The 13,662-nt window shown below is 42.4% G+C and overlaps 1 protein-coding gene across 1 annotated transcript; it reads left to right on the forward strand.

Moving 5' to 3' along the window:
* The first annotated feature begins 11,046 nt into the window (after window positions 1–11,046).
* LOC133889114 (chloroplast envelope quinone oxidoreductase homolog) lies at window positions 11,047–13,289 on the forward strand. The gene is made up of 3 exons (XM_062329575.1): window positions 11,047–11,194; window positions 12,059–12,150; window positions 12,428–13,289. The coding sequence occupies exons 1-3, from the start codon at window positions 11,047–11,049 to the stop codon at window positions 13,118–13,120; spliced, it is 933 nt and encodes a 310-aa protein (XP_062185559.1). The 3' UTR covers window positions 13,121–13,289.
* The last annotated feature ends 373 nt before the right edge of the window (window positions 13,290–13,662 follow it).

Consider the following 13,662-nt stretch of genomic DNA (forward strand, 5'->3'; position numbering starts at 1 on the left):
CCTCATAATATGCCACAAACTCAGCTTGCATCATTGAAGATGTTGTGAGTGTCTGTTTGGAGCTATTCCACGAGATAGCTCCTCCAGCGAGGGTGAAGATATAACCTGATGTGGATTTCTTAGTGTATACACACCCCGCAAAGTCTGCATCCGAATAACCAATGACTTCAAGGTTATCGGATTCTCTAAATATGAGCATGTGGTTTTTAGTGCCTTGCAAATAGTGAAGGACTTTCTTAACGGCTTTCCAGTGGTCCGGTCCTGGATTTGATTGATATCTGCCAAGTATCCCGGTCACAAAAGCTAAGTCAGGGCGTGTACAAACTTGAGCATACATAATGCTTCCAACAGCTGAAGCATAAGGAACCGTCTTCATTTGATCAATTTCATATTGGTTCCTTGGACATTGATATCTCACAAACTTATCGCCCTTAACAATAGGAGCAGGCATGATAGAGCACTTATGCATATTGTATTTCTTTAGTACTCTGTCTATGTATGCCTTTTGAGACAAACTTAATACTCCTTTGGACCAATCTCGGTGAATTTCAATGTTAAGAACATAAAAGGCTTCACCGAGATCCTTCATATCGAAATTAGAGGAAAGAAATCTCTTGGTCTCAAACAACATATCCTTATCACTACTGGCCAATAAGATATCATTTACATAAAGAACTAAGATGGTGAATTTTCCCCTTTAAACTTTATATAAATGCAGTTATCAACTTCATTTTCTTTAAAGCCAAAATTTCTAATGACTTTGTCAAACTTGAGATATCACTGTCTAGACGTTTGTTTTAGACCATAAATTGATTTCTTAAGGAGACATCCCAAATGTTTCTTGCCTTTCATGATAAAACCTTCCGGCTGAGCCATGTAAATATTTTCTTCCAAGTCACCATTAAGGAATGCCATTTTTACATCCATCTGATGCAGCTCTAAATCATAATGCGCTGTGAGTGCCATAATTATTCTGAAAGAATCTTTACTTGATACAGGAGAGAAAGTTTCATTATAATCGATTCCTTCTCTTTGCAAGAAGCCTTTAGCTACGAGCCTTGCTTTGAACCTTTCGATGTTCCCATTAGAGTCATGTTTGGTTTTGTAGACCCATTTACAGCCTACTGTTTTGGCTCCGTCAGGGATTTCAACTAGGTCCCACACATCATTATTGCTCATAGATTTTAATTCGTCATTCATGGCATTAAGCCACTCAGACAAATGCTCACTCATCATGGCCTCTTTATATGAGTTGGGATCTTTTGTCTTCCCTATGTCATTAACATCCTCATTCATATAAACAACATAATCGTTTGAGATGGCAGGTCTCCTGTCACGCTGTGATCTCCTGATCGGTTCATTATGCACTGCAGGACAAGGACTGGGTGCTGCAGGGGACTGCTGAGGCTCATCGTTAGGTATATCGTTAGGAATTTCAGAGACCTTAACAGGGGGTGTACTGACGTTAGTTTCTACTGAAGGTGCAACCACCTGAGGCACAGGGATGTATGACTCTTGTATCAGCGGAGTAGGAAACATAAACCCGTTTTTCTTCAAGATCAACTTCCCTCGGCTCCATATCCCCGTTCTCAAGAAACACAGCGTGTCTTGTTTCTACGAACTTAGTGATCCTATCTGGACAGTAAAAGCGATACCCCTTTGATCTTTCCGGATACCCAATAAAGTGACAACTAACTGTCTTAGAATCTAATTTCCCAATATGTGGATTAAAGACTTTAGCTTCAGCTGCACAGCCCCACACGCGTAAATACTTTAAAGAGGGTTTTCTTCCAGTCCATAATTCATAAGGTATTTTTGGAACTGATTTACTGGGAACCCGATTAAGAATGTGTGTGGCTATCTTAAGTGCCTCCATCCACATTCCAACTGGTAAACTAGAATAGCTGAGCATACTTCGCACCATGTCCATAAGCGTGCGGTTGCATCGCTCAGCTACCCCGTTTTGCTGAGGTTCACCAGGTGTAGAATATTGGGCTACTATGCCATTTTCCTAAAGGAATCTGGCAAAAGGACCAGGGATTTGCCCATATGTGGCATGCCTCCCACAATATTCTCCCCCGCGATCCGATCTCACTACTTTAATTTTCAGGTTGTGCTGATTTTCTACTTCAGCCTTGAATATCTTAAATTTATCGAGAGACTTAGATCGATCTTTAATGGGGTAGATATAGCCGTAACGGGAGAAATCATCAGTGAAGGTAACGAAAGAATCAAAACCGTCAACTGATGTCACAGGAAAAGGACCACATATGTTCGTATGAATTAATTCTAATAATCCTGTGCTCCGAGTGGCCCCTTTCTTTATTTTGCTTAACGTATTTTCCTTTAATGCAATCTATGCAGTGGTCAGAGTCGGAGAAGTCTAAGGGTTGGAGAATCTCTTCCTTAATGAGATGCTCCATTCTCCCCCTCGAAATGTGGCCTAGAAAATAATGCCACAGTTTCGAAGAAGTCTCATTAATTGTACTTCTCTTTCTCTTATGGCTTACATCATAGACATTCATCGTCACAGAGGATTCATTAAGAGGAAGCATATAAAGTTTGTATTGTCGGATGGCAAGACCAATAACATCTGAATTAAATTTAAGAATGCATTTATTGTCTCCGAAATTACAATGAAAACCATCATCATCTAACATCGAAATAGAAATGAGATTCCTCCTCATGAAAGGAATATAAACTACATTATTCAGTTTAAGAGTGAAGCCACTATCAAGAACTAATGGAAGGGATCCGATAGCTTCAACTTGAGCTTCCTTCCCATTGGCCACTCTAAGACTTCGCTCCCCCTTTCTTAATGTTCTCGCGGTAAGGAATCCCTGTAAGGAGTTGGTAACGTGCACAGTGGCACCTGAGTCAATCCACCATGAATTAAGGAAAAAATCAGCATAAAGTGATTCATCAATGAATGTTATGAAATCATTACCCTTCTTTGCAAGCCACTTCAGGAAACCAACACAGTCCTTTTGGTAGTGGTCCTTCTTGTGGCAGAAGTGGCATCCGTCATCTTTAGATTCTTGAGAGGCAGGAGCAGAAGGAGCAAATGCCTTGGGCACCCTCTGTGCTGCCTTGTCATGTTTAGCGACAAAATGCAACTTCTTCTTAGACTTGAAATCCCCTTGGAATTTTCTTTTATTCTTGGGACTGCTAACTTGATTAACAAAGTCTTTATTTTCAGCCCTTACCCTCTCTTCCTCTTGGACGCACATCGTGATCAAGTCGCTCACGCTCCACTTCTCTTTCTGAGTGTTGTAATTTATCTTAAAGGGAGTAAACTCAGGAGGGAGAGAGATCATAATGAAGTGGACAAGGAAACCCTCAGTGATTTCCATATCCATGCCCTTGAGTTTGGCAGCCATGTCTGTCATCATCATGATGTGTTCTCTTATGCCACTGGACCCATAATTATACTTAGTGTTGAGGAGCTTCTGAATCAGTGTACTGGCATAAACTTTGGAGGTGCCTTTAAATTGCTCTTCCACATATGCCAAGTACGTTTTAGCTTTTTCTGAGTTTGAAATTGCTCCCCTTATAGCATCTGATATTGAGTTCCTCATTATCATAAGAGACATGCGATTGGACCGCTCCCACTTCTCAAAAAGTGCATCATAAGTTTTCTTTAATTCATCATAATTTTCCACGCCAATGGCGGGAGCAGTGGGAGCGTCAACCCTGAGTGCATAGTCCAGGTCCAAAACACCAAGGACAACAGTCACCTTAGCTTTCCAAGCAGGAAAATTATTGCTCATAAGTTGCTCTGTACCATCAATAGTGGCGGCAATAGAGGAAGTGTCAAGAGCTGGAGAGAAGAATTGGACCAGATTAGTAAATTTATCATAAGAAAATAATTTACACGAAAATAACCCTAGGTTGGTCTGATTAAAATCATGCAAAAATAAAACACCAATCTGCATCACCGTTGGGCAGAAAACGGAAAAGAATTTAAATAAACACATAAAAATAGCACAAAATTATAGTCAACTTTGGTTAGAAAGTAATTATGAACCTATATAAATTAATCGTAAAATTCTTCGGAAAAATCTTCCCGTTGGATCCAATTCAACCAGAGAATTAACAATAATATTTGATGCATTAATCATCATTAACTTTGGGCTATTTGCATTAGATATTCCAGTGCATAAATGGAAAAAACGTTAGAAATCACTGAAAATTCCAAATAAATGGAAAAGTCCAAAGCTTTAAAGAAAACAGCCCAAAACGGCCTTTCGGCCTGACTCGGCCTAGACCTGTGCACACTACCATTCAGCCCAAAAGTGGACTTTTGGGCCATGTAGCGCGTGGCCCAGTCCTCAAAGCACGGCCCTCTTTCCGCGCACGGCCCGAAGCAGCACAGCCGTCCATCGCGATCGACGGCAGGCCGACGAAATCGCCTAGTATAAAAACACCGTCGGCCGAAACCCTAATTAACATTAGGATTTCGGGTTGGGATTTAGGGTTCGGATTGGGGGGGAATGGGGATGTTCATTAGGATTTGTGTTAGAGTTTCCCCAATCCCCTCCTTCTTAATGCTACCCGAACTCAAAACCTATCTATTTGCCCCCAAACAGGCTCCAAAACACACAAACATACTCATACATGCACATAAACATAATCAAATCAGAAGAATTTAACTTTAAAACATGAATGAGTGTATAATCCGAGACTAATTTGGACTAATTCATATAATTTAAGCTTTAAATGGAAGCAATCAAGGCCTAAACTTGCTTAATTGACAATAACAGTGCTAAAACTTAATCAAAATTGGCCCTAATTAACATTAACCAAACCTAATTGACATCAATTATACTTAGACATGATCATTCAGGACTAATTGGTCATCAATAAACATAATTAAGTCTAATAGGGGTCTGATTAGGGCTAACACAGGCTCTGGTACCAAATGTTATAAGTAAAACTTCACTTAAGCATTACTAGAGCTAACCCTAAGATCAAACACCCAAAGAGCGGAAGCGTGAACACCTACCGTAGCCTGGAGAACCCATTCAGTTCTTGATTAGTTGGTGCAGTGGCGACGATCTTCGAGTCGATTCAGTGCCCCTTTAGGATCGAGAAGAGTTTGTTAGGGCGTTTGGGACCTCACGGGATTTTCTTTCTCTCCGAGAGGTGCTGGGACCCTTTATTTATATGGCGTTGCTCGACTCGGGATCGCAACCAAGAGTTGGTTGCGCCTCCGATCATGGCACGTACGGGAATCACTGATTTTTCAGTCTCGTTAGTTAGGATACGTCAGCCGAGATCAATTCCAACATTTTGGGCTCAGGTGAACGGATTTGGCCGCGGAGTGCGGTGTTGGAGAGTGTAGAAGAGGGCGGTCCTATTTATAGGCGGCGACGACCTTTCCCACGGCCACGAGCCTCACGCGATTGGGTGAAGCCGTTGGCTTTTGCCGGCCTCGATCTCGGCTCGGGGGTGAATGGAGGGGAGTAGTGGCCGGAAGGAGTAGCGGGGAGAGCCACTACGGGCTAAGATGCCGAGGTAGTGGATGGCGTGGCCGTGGCATGCACGCTCACTGAGCAGTGGCGGGGTCAGAACGTCAGTGGCAGCGACGGTGGGAGGGAGAAGAAGATGAGTGAGGGAGATGAGGTGGTGGCGGCCTAGGCCAAGGTTGGGCCGAATGCGCGGAAGGAAGAGAGGGATGGAGTTCGGCCCTAGCCGGACCGAAAAGGGAATAGGATCGGGTTTTGGCCCGAACTGATTTTTCGGTATTGTAATGTTTGAACATTTCGCAGGGGTTAAGAGGATTCAAATTTGAATTGTCTTAAAAAATCAAATAAAATCCATAAAATCAGAATTGCAGAATCATAAGCTTTGTGCATCTCTTCAATTTTTGAAAATTATTCAAAATTCAGATTTGATCCTAATTTGAGATACTTTTCCCTATTTAAATTTAGTTTGTTTTATTCGTGGATGTCGTGCATTGCACCGTGACGTGAGGGCAGCGAAATAACATGCCATGTCGAACCAGCAGACTGGTGCCGTGCGTGCCGGTCTCACGCCGTCCCCCTTTTCCCTTCTCAAACAGAACCCGTCACGCATCTGACAACATGGGCCCCGCGCGCCGGGACCCAATGAGAACCCACCCTGCCTCGTCTATGTATATATATGTACACAAGGTGTCTGCCCGCCAGAGCCAGCTAAGCGACCCACGCAGCCCTCTCGGTACTTGCGAGCTAGCTACGTGGCTGCTCCTCTCGCCGGCGCTGCTGTTTCCCGATGGCCGCCGCCGCAACCTTAGCTTTAGTTGGTAGAATGGTTTTGTGGTTAGTCAATTGGTTAGCTCGATAGCTCATGGCCTGATTGGCTTAACTGGTATGGCTAGATCATGGTTGGTAATCGATTACGTAGCACATGGTGAGCTAGTTGGTTTAACTGGTATGGCTAGATCATGGTTGGTAATCGAATACATAGATCATTAGTATTTATTACTAGTTGATGAGGCCTTGGCGCATCCGAAATTGCAGTCAGCTGATCTGACTCTACAAGTGGCTAGGGAGTCAACAGAAATAGTCATTCGAGTTGAGTCATCAATGCTAGTTAGGATATAATCAGTACTGATGAAATATCTGTAATGGTTCATACATTCCCACACTCAATTATTGATTGAGCTAGATTGAACCGACACTGATACTTTTGGAACAAATTGGCACTGATACTTATGAGTCGACATTGATACTGAGTATCAGTGCCGATTTGTATTACATGCCAACACTAATAAGTGTATAATCTATAGAAAGCGTTTTTTCTCCCCAAGCGTAAATAGAATAGAGAGGAGCTCTGTTCTGCGCGGCTCCTGCCATTTATGCCCAACATTGCGTTTAGAGACTTCAAAATTTAGAGAAATCTACATAACCAAGGTGCTCCAAGGTTAGTAAGATAATCTGTAATTTATTTTTACTTAGATTTACTTGTTAGATTGCTCTAGGTTTGAAAGTATATGATTGCTCCATGTGATAAATTTTGGGAGGACCTAGGGTTCCAATTGAGCTCTAATTGAGTAAGAATTACAATTTTCTCATTGTAGAGTACATAGAGATGATCTACCTATTCAATACCTTTTTCCCTCTGCTCGATTCTGACGGTCTAACCGCCAGCCATCGAGTACCGAGTGAACTTAGGATGTCTTAAATGAGGTTCAAACCTTTCGTCTCTTGTGTCGTTGGCTTTTGTTTACGAATGCTTTCAAGACATGACACCTTCCATGCCAATTCATGATCATGCATCATAAGCATATTTATTTTCCCTCTTTCGTTGGTTTATTCGGTGCATTCTTGATTGTTTAGAGAGTGATGCGCCAATGGTTCATGTGGTCGAAGCTAACACCGAACCGGAATTCGTGAGCGAAGCGTCGGAGCAACCAGGCAAGCATCTAACTATATTCTACCTTGTACTTTGGATCATGATGTCTAAATTGATAAACTATCATTTTATGTATGTTATGCATGTTAGTGAGTTAGTGTCGGGTTCTGTGGATAGAACCTATGTTGATGCATTGTTCCTATCTTGATATTGATGATATCAATCCTTGTAACCTGGGAGTAATCATATTAATGTTTAACTTAAAAATATCTGATATGCTTAGCAATTCATAGGTCATCGGTAGAAGTCGAGCAATGGTTCGACTATCGTCCACGAGCTTAGGGCTTGTTAATGTTCACAAAGCTCATGATGATGTTGGTTTGTATGAGTTGTGAGGATGAGACGAGATGTGGGTGGTGCTAGGGGTAGGTCGGGAGAGGAACCGAATGCCATAGACCGTTTGCATCGATTAAGCACCATCCGTTGTTACAGTTAGCTTTAGCACTTTTACGTACTTACCATGTATCTGTATATGGGTCCGATGAGCTGAATATGTTTGTAGCTGTGACCCTTTGACGTGCGAGTCTTTGGTGTTGTGAACATAATAGGCTTGTAAAGGTATCTAGTTTGCTCAGGGAGTAGTTCTAGATGACATTCGCACCTATAGACGCATATTCAAACGGTTGGGACTTATTGAGAAAGATTGTTACGAGTACCCCTTTGTGTAGATTTTAGTGAGTCGCATAAGCCGAATGGTCCTTGTGTCGTGTGGCTAAAAATGTACCCTCCTGCAAGGTGTAAGATCAATGCAAATTGCCGCGGTATTGGTCATGAGCACGCTTTTGTTCATTTATATCGGTCGTAGAGTTTCGATGTAGGAAGTGGTTGTGATGGTTGAGGTTGGTTATGAGACGGTTCCTTATACAGATATATTTATGATATTGATATCTGAATATGAGTGTACAGTTGTTTAAGTTGTAGGTTCTCACATTCTTTTGTCAAAAGTGCTTTGCATATGAGTTTAGTTAACCTTATGACCATTTCCTTGCTAATTCACCCCCAAATACATTATCTTTGGAGTCGGGTTATTATATGTACCATTATGGATTAAGTCATACGAGTACCTTCATAGTCATGTTGCTTTGCTGTGTAGGTGAGGAAGAGTTAGTGTTCGGCTACTTATGGGCACATGGCACTACCCGTCTTTTGTTTTTTTCATAATTATTTTCCACTGCGTAGTAACTCTAACCAACTAGGAGTTCAACTGTCTTTGGTCCTCATAGTGGTTGTGTTATGTAAATTATGGTGAAATTTTAATAACTTAAAGACTTGTAATATAATTTCATTACTCACACTTTATTATACCTTGATGTGATGAATCATGTTGTAAAGGCTTGTGTTCCGATCTTGGATATTAAAATACTTGCTAGGACTATTGGGATTAGATTCTGGTTAATCACTGTGTAAATGGTTGTGGTTGTGTAAATGATCGCCCTAATGATTAATTAGAATACAATTTGGATGGTTCCTCACAAAGCCGGTATCCTCCTCTCCTTTATGATAAAACTGATGAGGAAATTAGAAGGAAAGTGAACACCAGTGTCACTGCACACTTCAAACGTACTGAGCCAGAGAAGAGTGCTATCGATCAAGCAATGGTCGCTAAGTTTCTTCAAAGTTTGGCCAGACCTGTAGACCCACCACTAAAATCTAACTACGAGCGCATCATGAGTAAAAAAACAGTTGAGGAAGGGCTTTTCGACAGGGTAAAAAGCAAAGAGCGCTAGAACAACATGAAGAATTAGAAAGAAACTCTCTAATTAATGCCAGAATGACAAAAGAAGCACTTCATGACGAGTCCAAGATTGAAAAAGCAAAAACTAGATGGCAATTTAAGCTCGGCGAATCACTGATTGAGTTCCTATTAGAGCTAACAACCTAAATGCGGAGATTTCATTCATGGTACTTGACACAATCAAAGGCCGGTAGAGAAATGTTCGCATTCCAATTCAGACATTGTGATTTCCTCCACATGGACGGCGAAGTCTAGATTCATTTAGATGAAATGTATCAAATGTACCAACAAGACGCTATCGGCATTCAACTCATAAGTTTGTGGACTCTATAAATGAGAACCAGTATAATTCACAGTATATATTCTTGTATTATTAGACCGAATATCTCAACTTCTTATGTATGTAGAATGGAGATATATACATGCAATCAAAAGGGTATCACTGAAGTAGGGTTCCTCGACTCAATAAAAATAAACCAGACAATGGTCGCGACCCAGGTAAAAGCAACCGAGGATTATACACTTGATTTTATTAAAACATACCAATTAAAAAGATACATACTTTTACCTTACAACTTTAGGTACGCATTTCCCTCCATGTTTGTTCTACTCTTTTTTAGCATCATGATGTTAGGACTTAGGACTAATTACCTATGGTGACATATGTGCAATTTTCACTGGGCTCTCTTTATCATCCAGACTGATTATAGCAGTATCGTTGTCCTCAATGTGAAAAAAATCCTGTAGCCGAATACCAATCCGTTATAGACTTGCTACAAAGGTAAACTAATCATTTCATTAATGTTTTAGTAAACTTAGAATTGATTGAATCTAAGTCTAGTTACGGTCAATAATCACACACATACAAGGTGTATGTGCGCTACGTCAAGAGGACATGACGTCACTTTATGTTCCGGAAGGAATGGAAAGTCGTAACCAACTTTTCTTGTAGGATTTAGACCGAGAGCAACAATTTATGTGGCTACTATGTATATAACTTCATGCATTGATGGACGAAAACAATTTTAGTATCATTATCAAAGCTGAGGTAAGTATATAGTGATGATTAATTTTCAGGTCCTACACGTGTTCAAAGAGATTGATTTCTTCAATTTTGGTGATTGCAGGACCTGGAGCTAGAAACAGGTATCCTCACACCGTAGAGAATCAACACAATTCAGGAACAACTTTGCGGGTTCATCAATGACCAAGTCATTCCAGAGTTCGGCTAGATTCTGTACATAGGGAGGGACCATCAGTGCCGACTGATGATAGAAAGCCGACACTGATACGGAGACTATCAGGGTCAGCTTTTACCACAAACCGACACTGACAGTCTGAGTATCAGTACCAGTTCTTTGTTATGGATATGCAATAATACTCATTATACTTTGTTATGGATATGCAATAATACTCATTATCAGTGTCAGTTCAAAAACTGCCACTGCTAGTGTTTTTGAGCCGGTACTGATGACCATTTTTTTAGCAGTGTTGATATTGCCATGGGCAAAACAAAGTGCAGTAGTTTGTTGAACTTTGTCACAGTCACTTAGTCAGAAGCAGAAAAGTAGTGATCAGAATAAGACGAACGAGGTTAATCTACAAGAGTGTGTGGTCCAAGAGTCAATTGGGTGACAGACAAGTTCCTCATGATCTAGCTATTGGGTGAATGTCTAAGGAATGTGCCTTTCACAAGAAACCTGATTTAGGGTGGTGTACATATTTCCCTTCCTGTGTGCTCCTGTTGCTACGCTGTGTTGTTGCCACCGAAGTTCAATCATGTTTGCTGTAATTTTCTCGAAAAAATAATCTTGTTTCTTCAAAAGAAACCATTCAGCAAAATATAGTGTAAATTAGTCAGGAATATTCTTTTCTTGAAAAAAATATAGTCAAGCAATTTTCCATGGCCTCTAATGCAGCATGCGGAAGTTCCCATCCCTTCGGCGAAGAAGAATGAGCTTCTGTTGAAGCTGGAAGCAGCAAGCATCAATCCGGTTGACTGGAAGATGCAGAAAGGAATGTTACGGCCTCTGCTGCCTCATAGGCTGCCATATATCCCAGGTAATCATCTTCATTCATCGACAAGTAGTTACTTTGAATCCTGGTGAATTGCGGTCTGCAGGTTGTAATGTCCATTTGCCAAAATTGATTAGGTCACTATGCCCGTTACTTCACTTCCCTTTCTACAATTTAAAAGAAGTTTTGATGGTTGTCTTATTCATTTCATATGATGTTTATGCCAAGTGTAACCTGGGACTTGTGCTAATATGATAATGCTAACCTTCTTAATCTTTTGCTACATCAACTTATATGTAAAATTATCCAAACCTGATAACTGGCAATATTAAGCTCTGTGCTGACTACTGACAGTACATCACTTTGTCCATATATTCTAGTATCTTAGTGCGTTTTTAACATTATCAGCATTGTACTTACAACCACATGATTAAACCGTGTGTATTCATGTAAATCTTCATACCATTAATCTTTGGACCCTCTTCTGTTTTACTAATATATAATAATAGGCAAAGCTCTTCATAACAAATGGGAAATGACCAGTTTTCGCCTTGGGGGTTTGGGGTTTCCTTGCACATTCTTGCAATCTTGCTTAGTCTTGGCATTGTGCTAGGAAATTTGAATTTGGACACAGATTACATTATATTTGGGTGAGTCAAATTTACTCTCCTTCACTTTGTGCACTAGCAAGGATAGGCAAGGGTGAGCAAGAGAACCAACATGCTTTTGGCACCCGATTCTGTTGCTGGGTGAAGGATGTGAGTTTTGTTGGCTCCTTTTCCTGTTCTCAGCTCATGCTAACTGTATGACTGAGTGTTTTATAGTCACATAAATATTTACTCAGATCTGTTACGCTAGCTGTTTAGAACTGTTCTCAATGAGTTGTGCTAATTCCTTCATCTTCTGCAGTGACTGATGTGGCAGGGGTAGTTGCAGCTGTTGGTTCTGGAGTCAATGGATTCAAGGCTGGAGATGAAGCCGTTGCCATGTTGAACCCATTCGTAAGCACACTTCCTTCGTTTACAATATGGTTCTGTTAATTTCCAGACAACAACATAAACCAAGGATATCGTCAGCTACAATAATGAAGCAGTCTTTCAGCAGCTGGAAGCTTTCTTTTCAGGATTGTGAGAATTGAATTGTTTGTCATTATTCAACGTTGTTAAGTGATTCATGCTTCCTTACACCTCCACATGTTCAGTGCGTGTTATTAATCTTCTATTTTACGATGAAGTTATATCTCTACTCTTACTAAAAATATTATCTTCTCTGTTACAGTCTGGAGGCGGACTCGCAGAGTACGCCGTGGCACCTGTAAAACTGACCGTCAAGAGGCCTCCCGGGGTATCTGCTGCCGAAGGCGCGGGGCTGCCCATCGCGGCCGGCACCGCGCTCCGGGCGCTGAGAGCCATCGGCGCCAAGTTCGACGGCACAGGCATGCCCTCGAACGTGCTGATCACCGCCGCGTCCGGCGGCGTCGGCCTCTACGCGGTGCAGCTCGTGAAGCTGGCGGGCCTCCACGTCACGGCCACCTGCGGTGCACGCAACGTGGAGCTGGTGCGGAGCCTGGGCGCCGACGAGGTCCTCGACTACAAGACGCCGGAGGGCGCCAGCATGCGGAACCCCTCGGGGAGGACGTACGACGGCGTGGCCCACTGCACGGTGGGGGTCGGCTGGTCGGCGTTCAAGCCGCTGCTGAGCGGCGCCGGGAAGGTGGTCGACATCACCGCGAATGTGCCCGCCTTCCTCACGGCCGTCCTCCACAGGGTGACGTTCGCCAGGAAGCGGCTGGTGCCGCTGCTCCTGTGGCCCAACAAGGCGGACCTGGAGTTCCTGGTCGGGCTTGTGGAGGACGGCAAGCTGAAGACGGTGGTCGACTCGAGGTTCCCACTGAACGACGCGAGCATGGCGTGGGAGAAGAGCGTCGATGGCCATGCCACCGGCAAGATCATCGTCCAGATGGAAGGCTGATCGATTATGCCAACATTACCAACAGAGACTTGCTCACTTGCACAGAGAAATGTAGTAAAATTGGACAACCCAGTGAATAGATACCAGTGTGTGAAACTTGATCAGACAGAATGATCATGTGTGAGTTTGTATATTGGTTGATGTTCTTTCTTCTTTTTTATGAAGTATAGTGGGCTGTAATTTGCACAGATTCATTTTAAACCGTACATTTTAAAGCAATTTTACAGTACCTTCTACTCTTGAAAGGGTTAGGAGTAGAAATCAGATATGTCTGTCAATATACAACACGGACTCAACCCCCACATCCTGAGACAAACGAATGAGCCCGGTTGCCGGGCGAGGGCCATGAAGCTACTGGTTTGGGTACAGACTTGTTCAGGAGATGACGCGGTCTGAATGACACCAAGCTGCCGTGGCCGTCGTGCCCGCATAGGACAGGACAGGCAGCAACGTCCGTTCTTGCGTTTGCTGGCTGTTGGGACCATTTCCAGCTACAGTACGAAGAGATACTGTAGCGTGAACAGTTCCGAAGGGTTCCCAGG

The sequence above is a fragment of the Phragmites australis genome, chromosome 13 (assembly GCF_958298935.1).
Source record: "Phragmites australis chromosome 13, lpPhrAust1.1, whole genome shotgun sequence".
NCBI classification, from domain to species: domain Eukaryota; kingdom Viridiplantae; phylum Streptophyta; class Magnoliopsida; order Poales; family Poaceae; genus Phragmites; species Phragmites australis.

Coding starts and splice junctions, on each gene's coding strand:
- LOC133889114 (XM_062329575.1), top strand. CDS start 11,047: ATGCAGCATGCGGAAGTTCCCATCCCTTCGGCGAAGAAGAATGAGCTT. Junction 11,195..12,058: donor TAGGCTGCCATATATCCCAG/GTAATCATCTTC, acceptor CATCTTCTGCAG/TGACTGATGTGGCAGGGGTA. Junction 12,151..12,427: donor TTGCCATGTTGAACCCATTC/GTAAGCACACTT, acceptor TCTCTGTTACAG/TCTGGAGGCGGACTCGCAGA.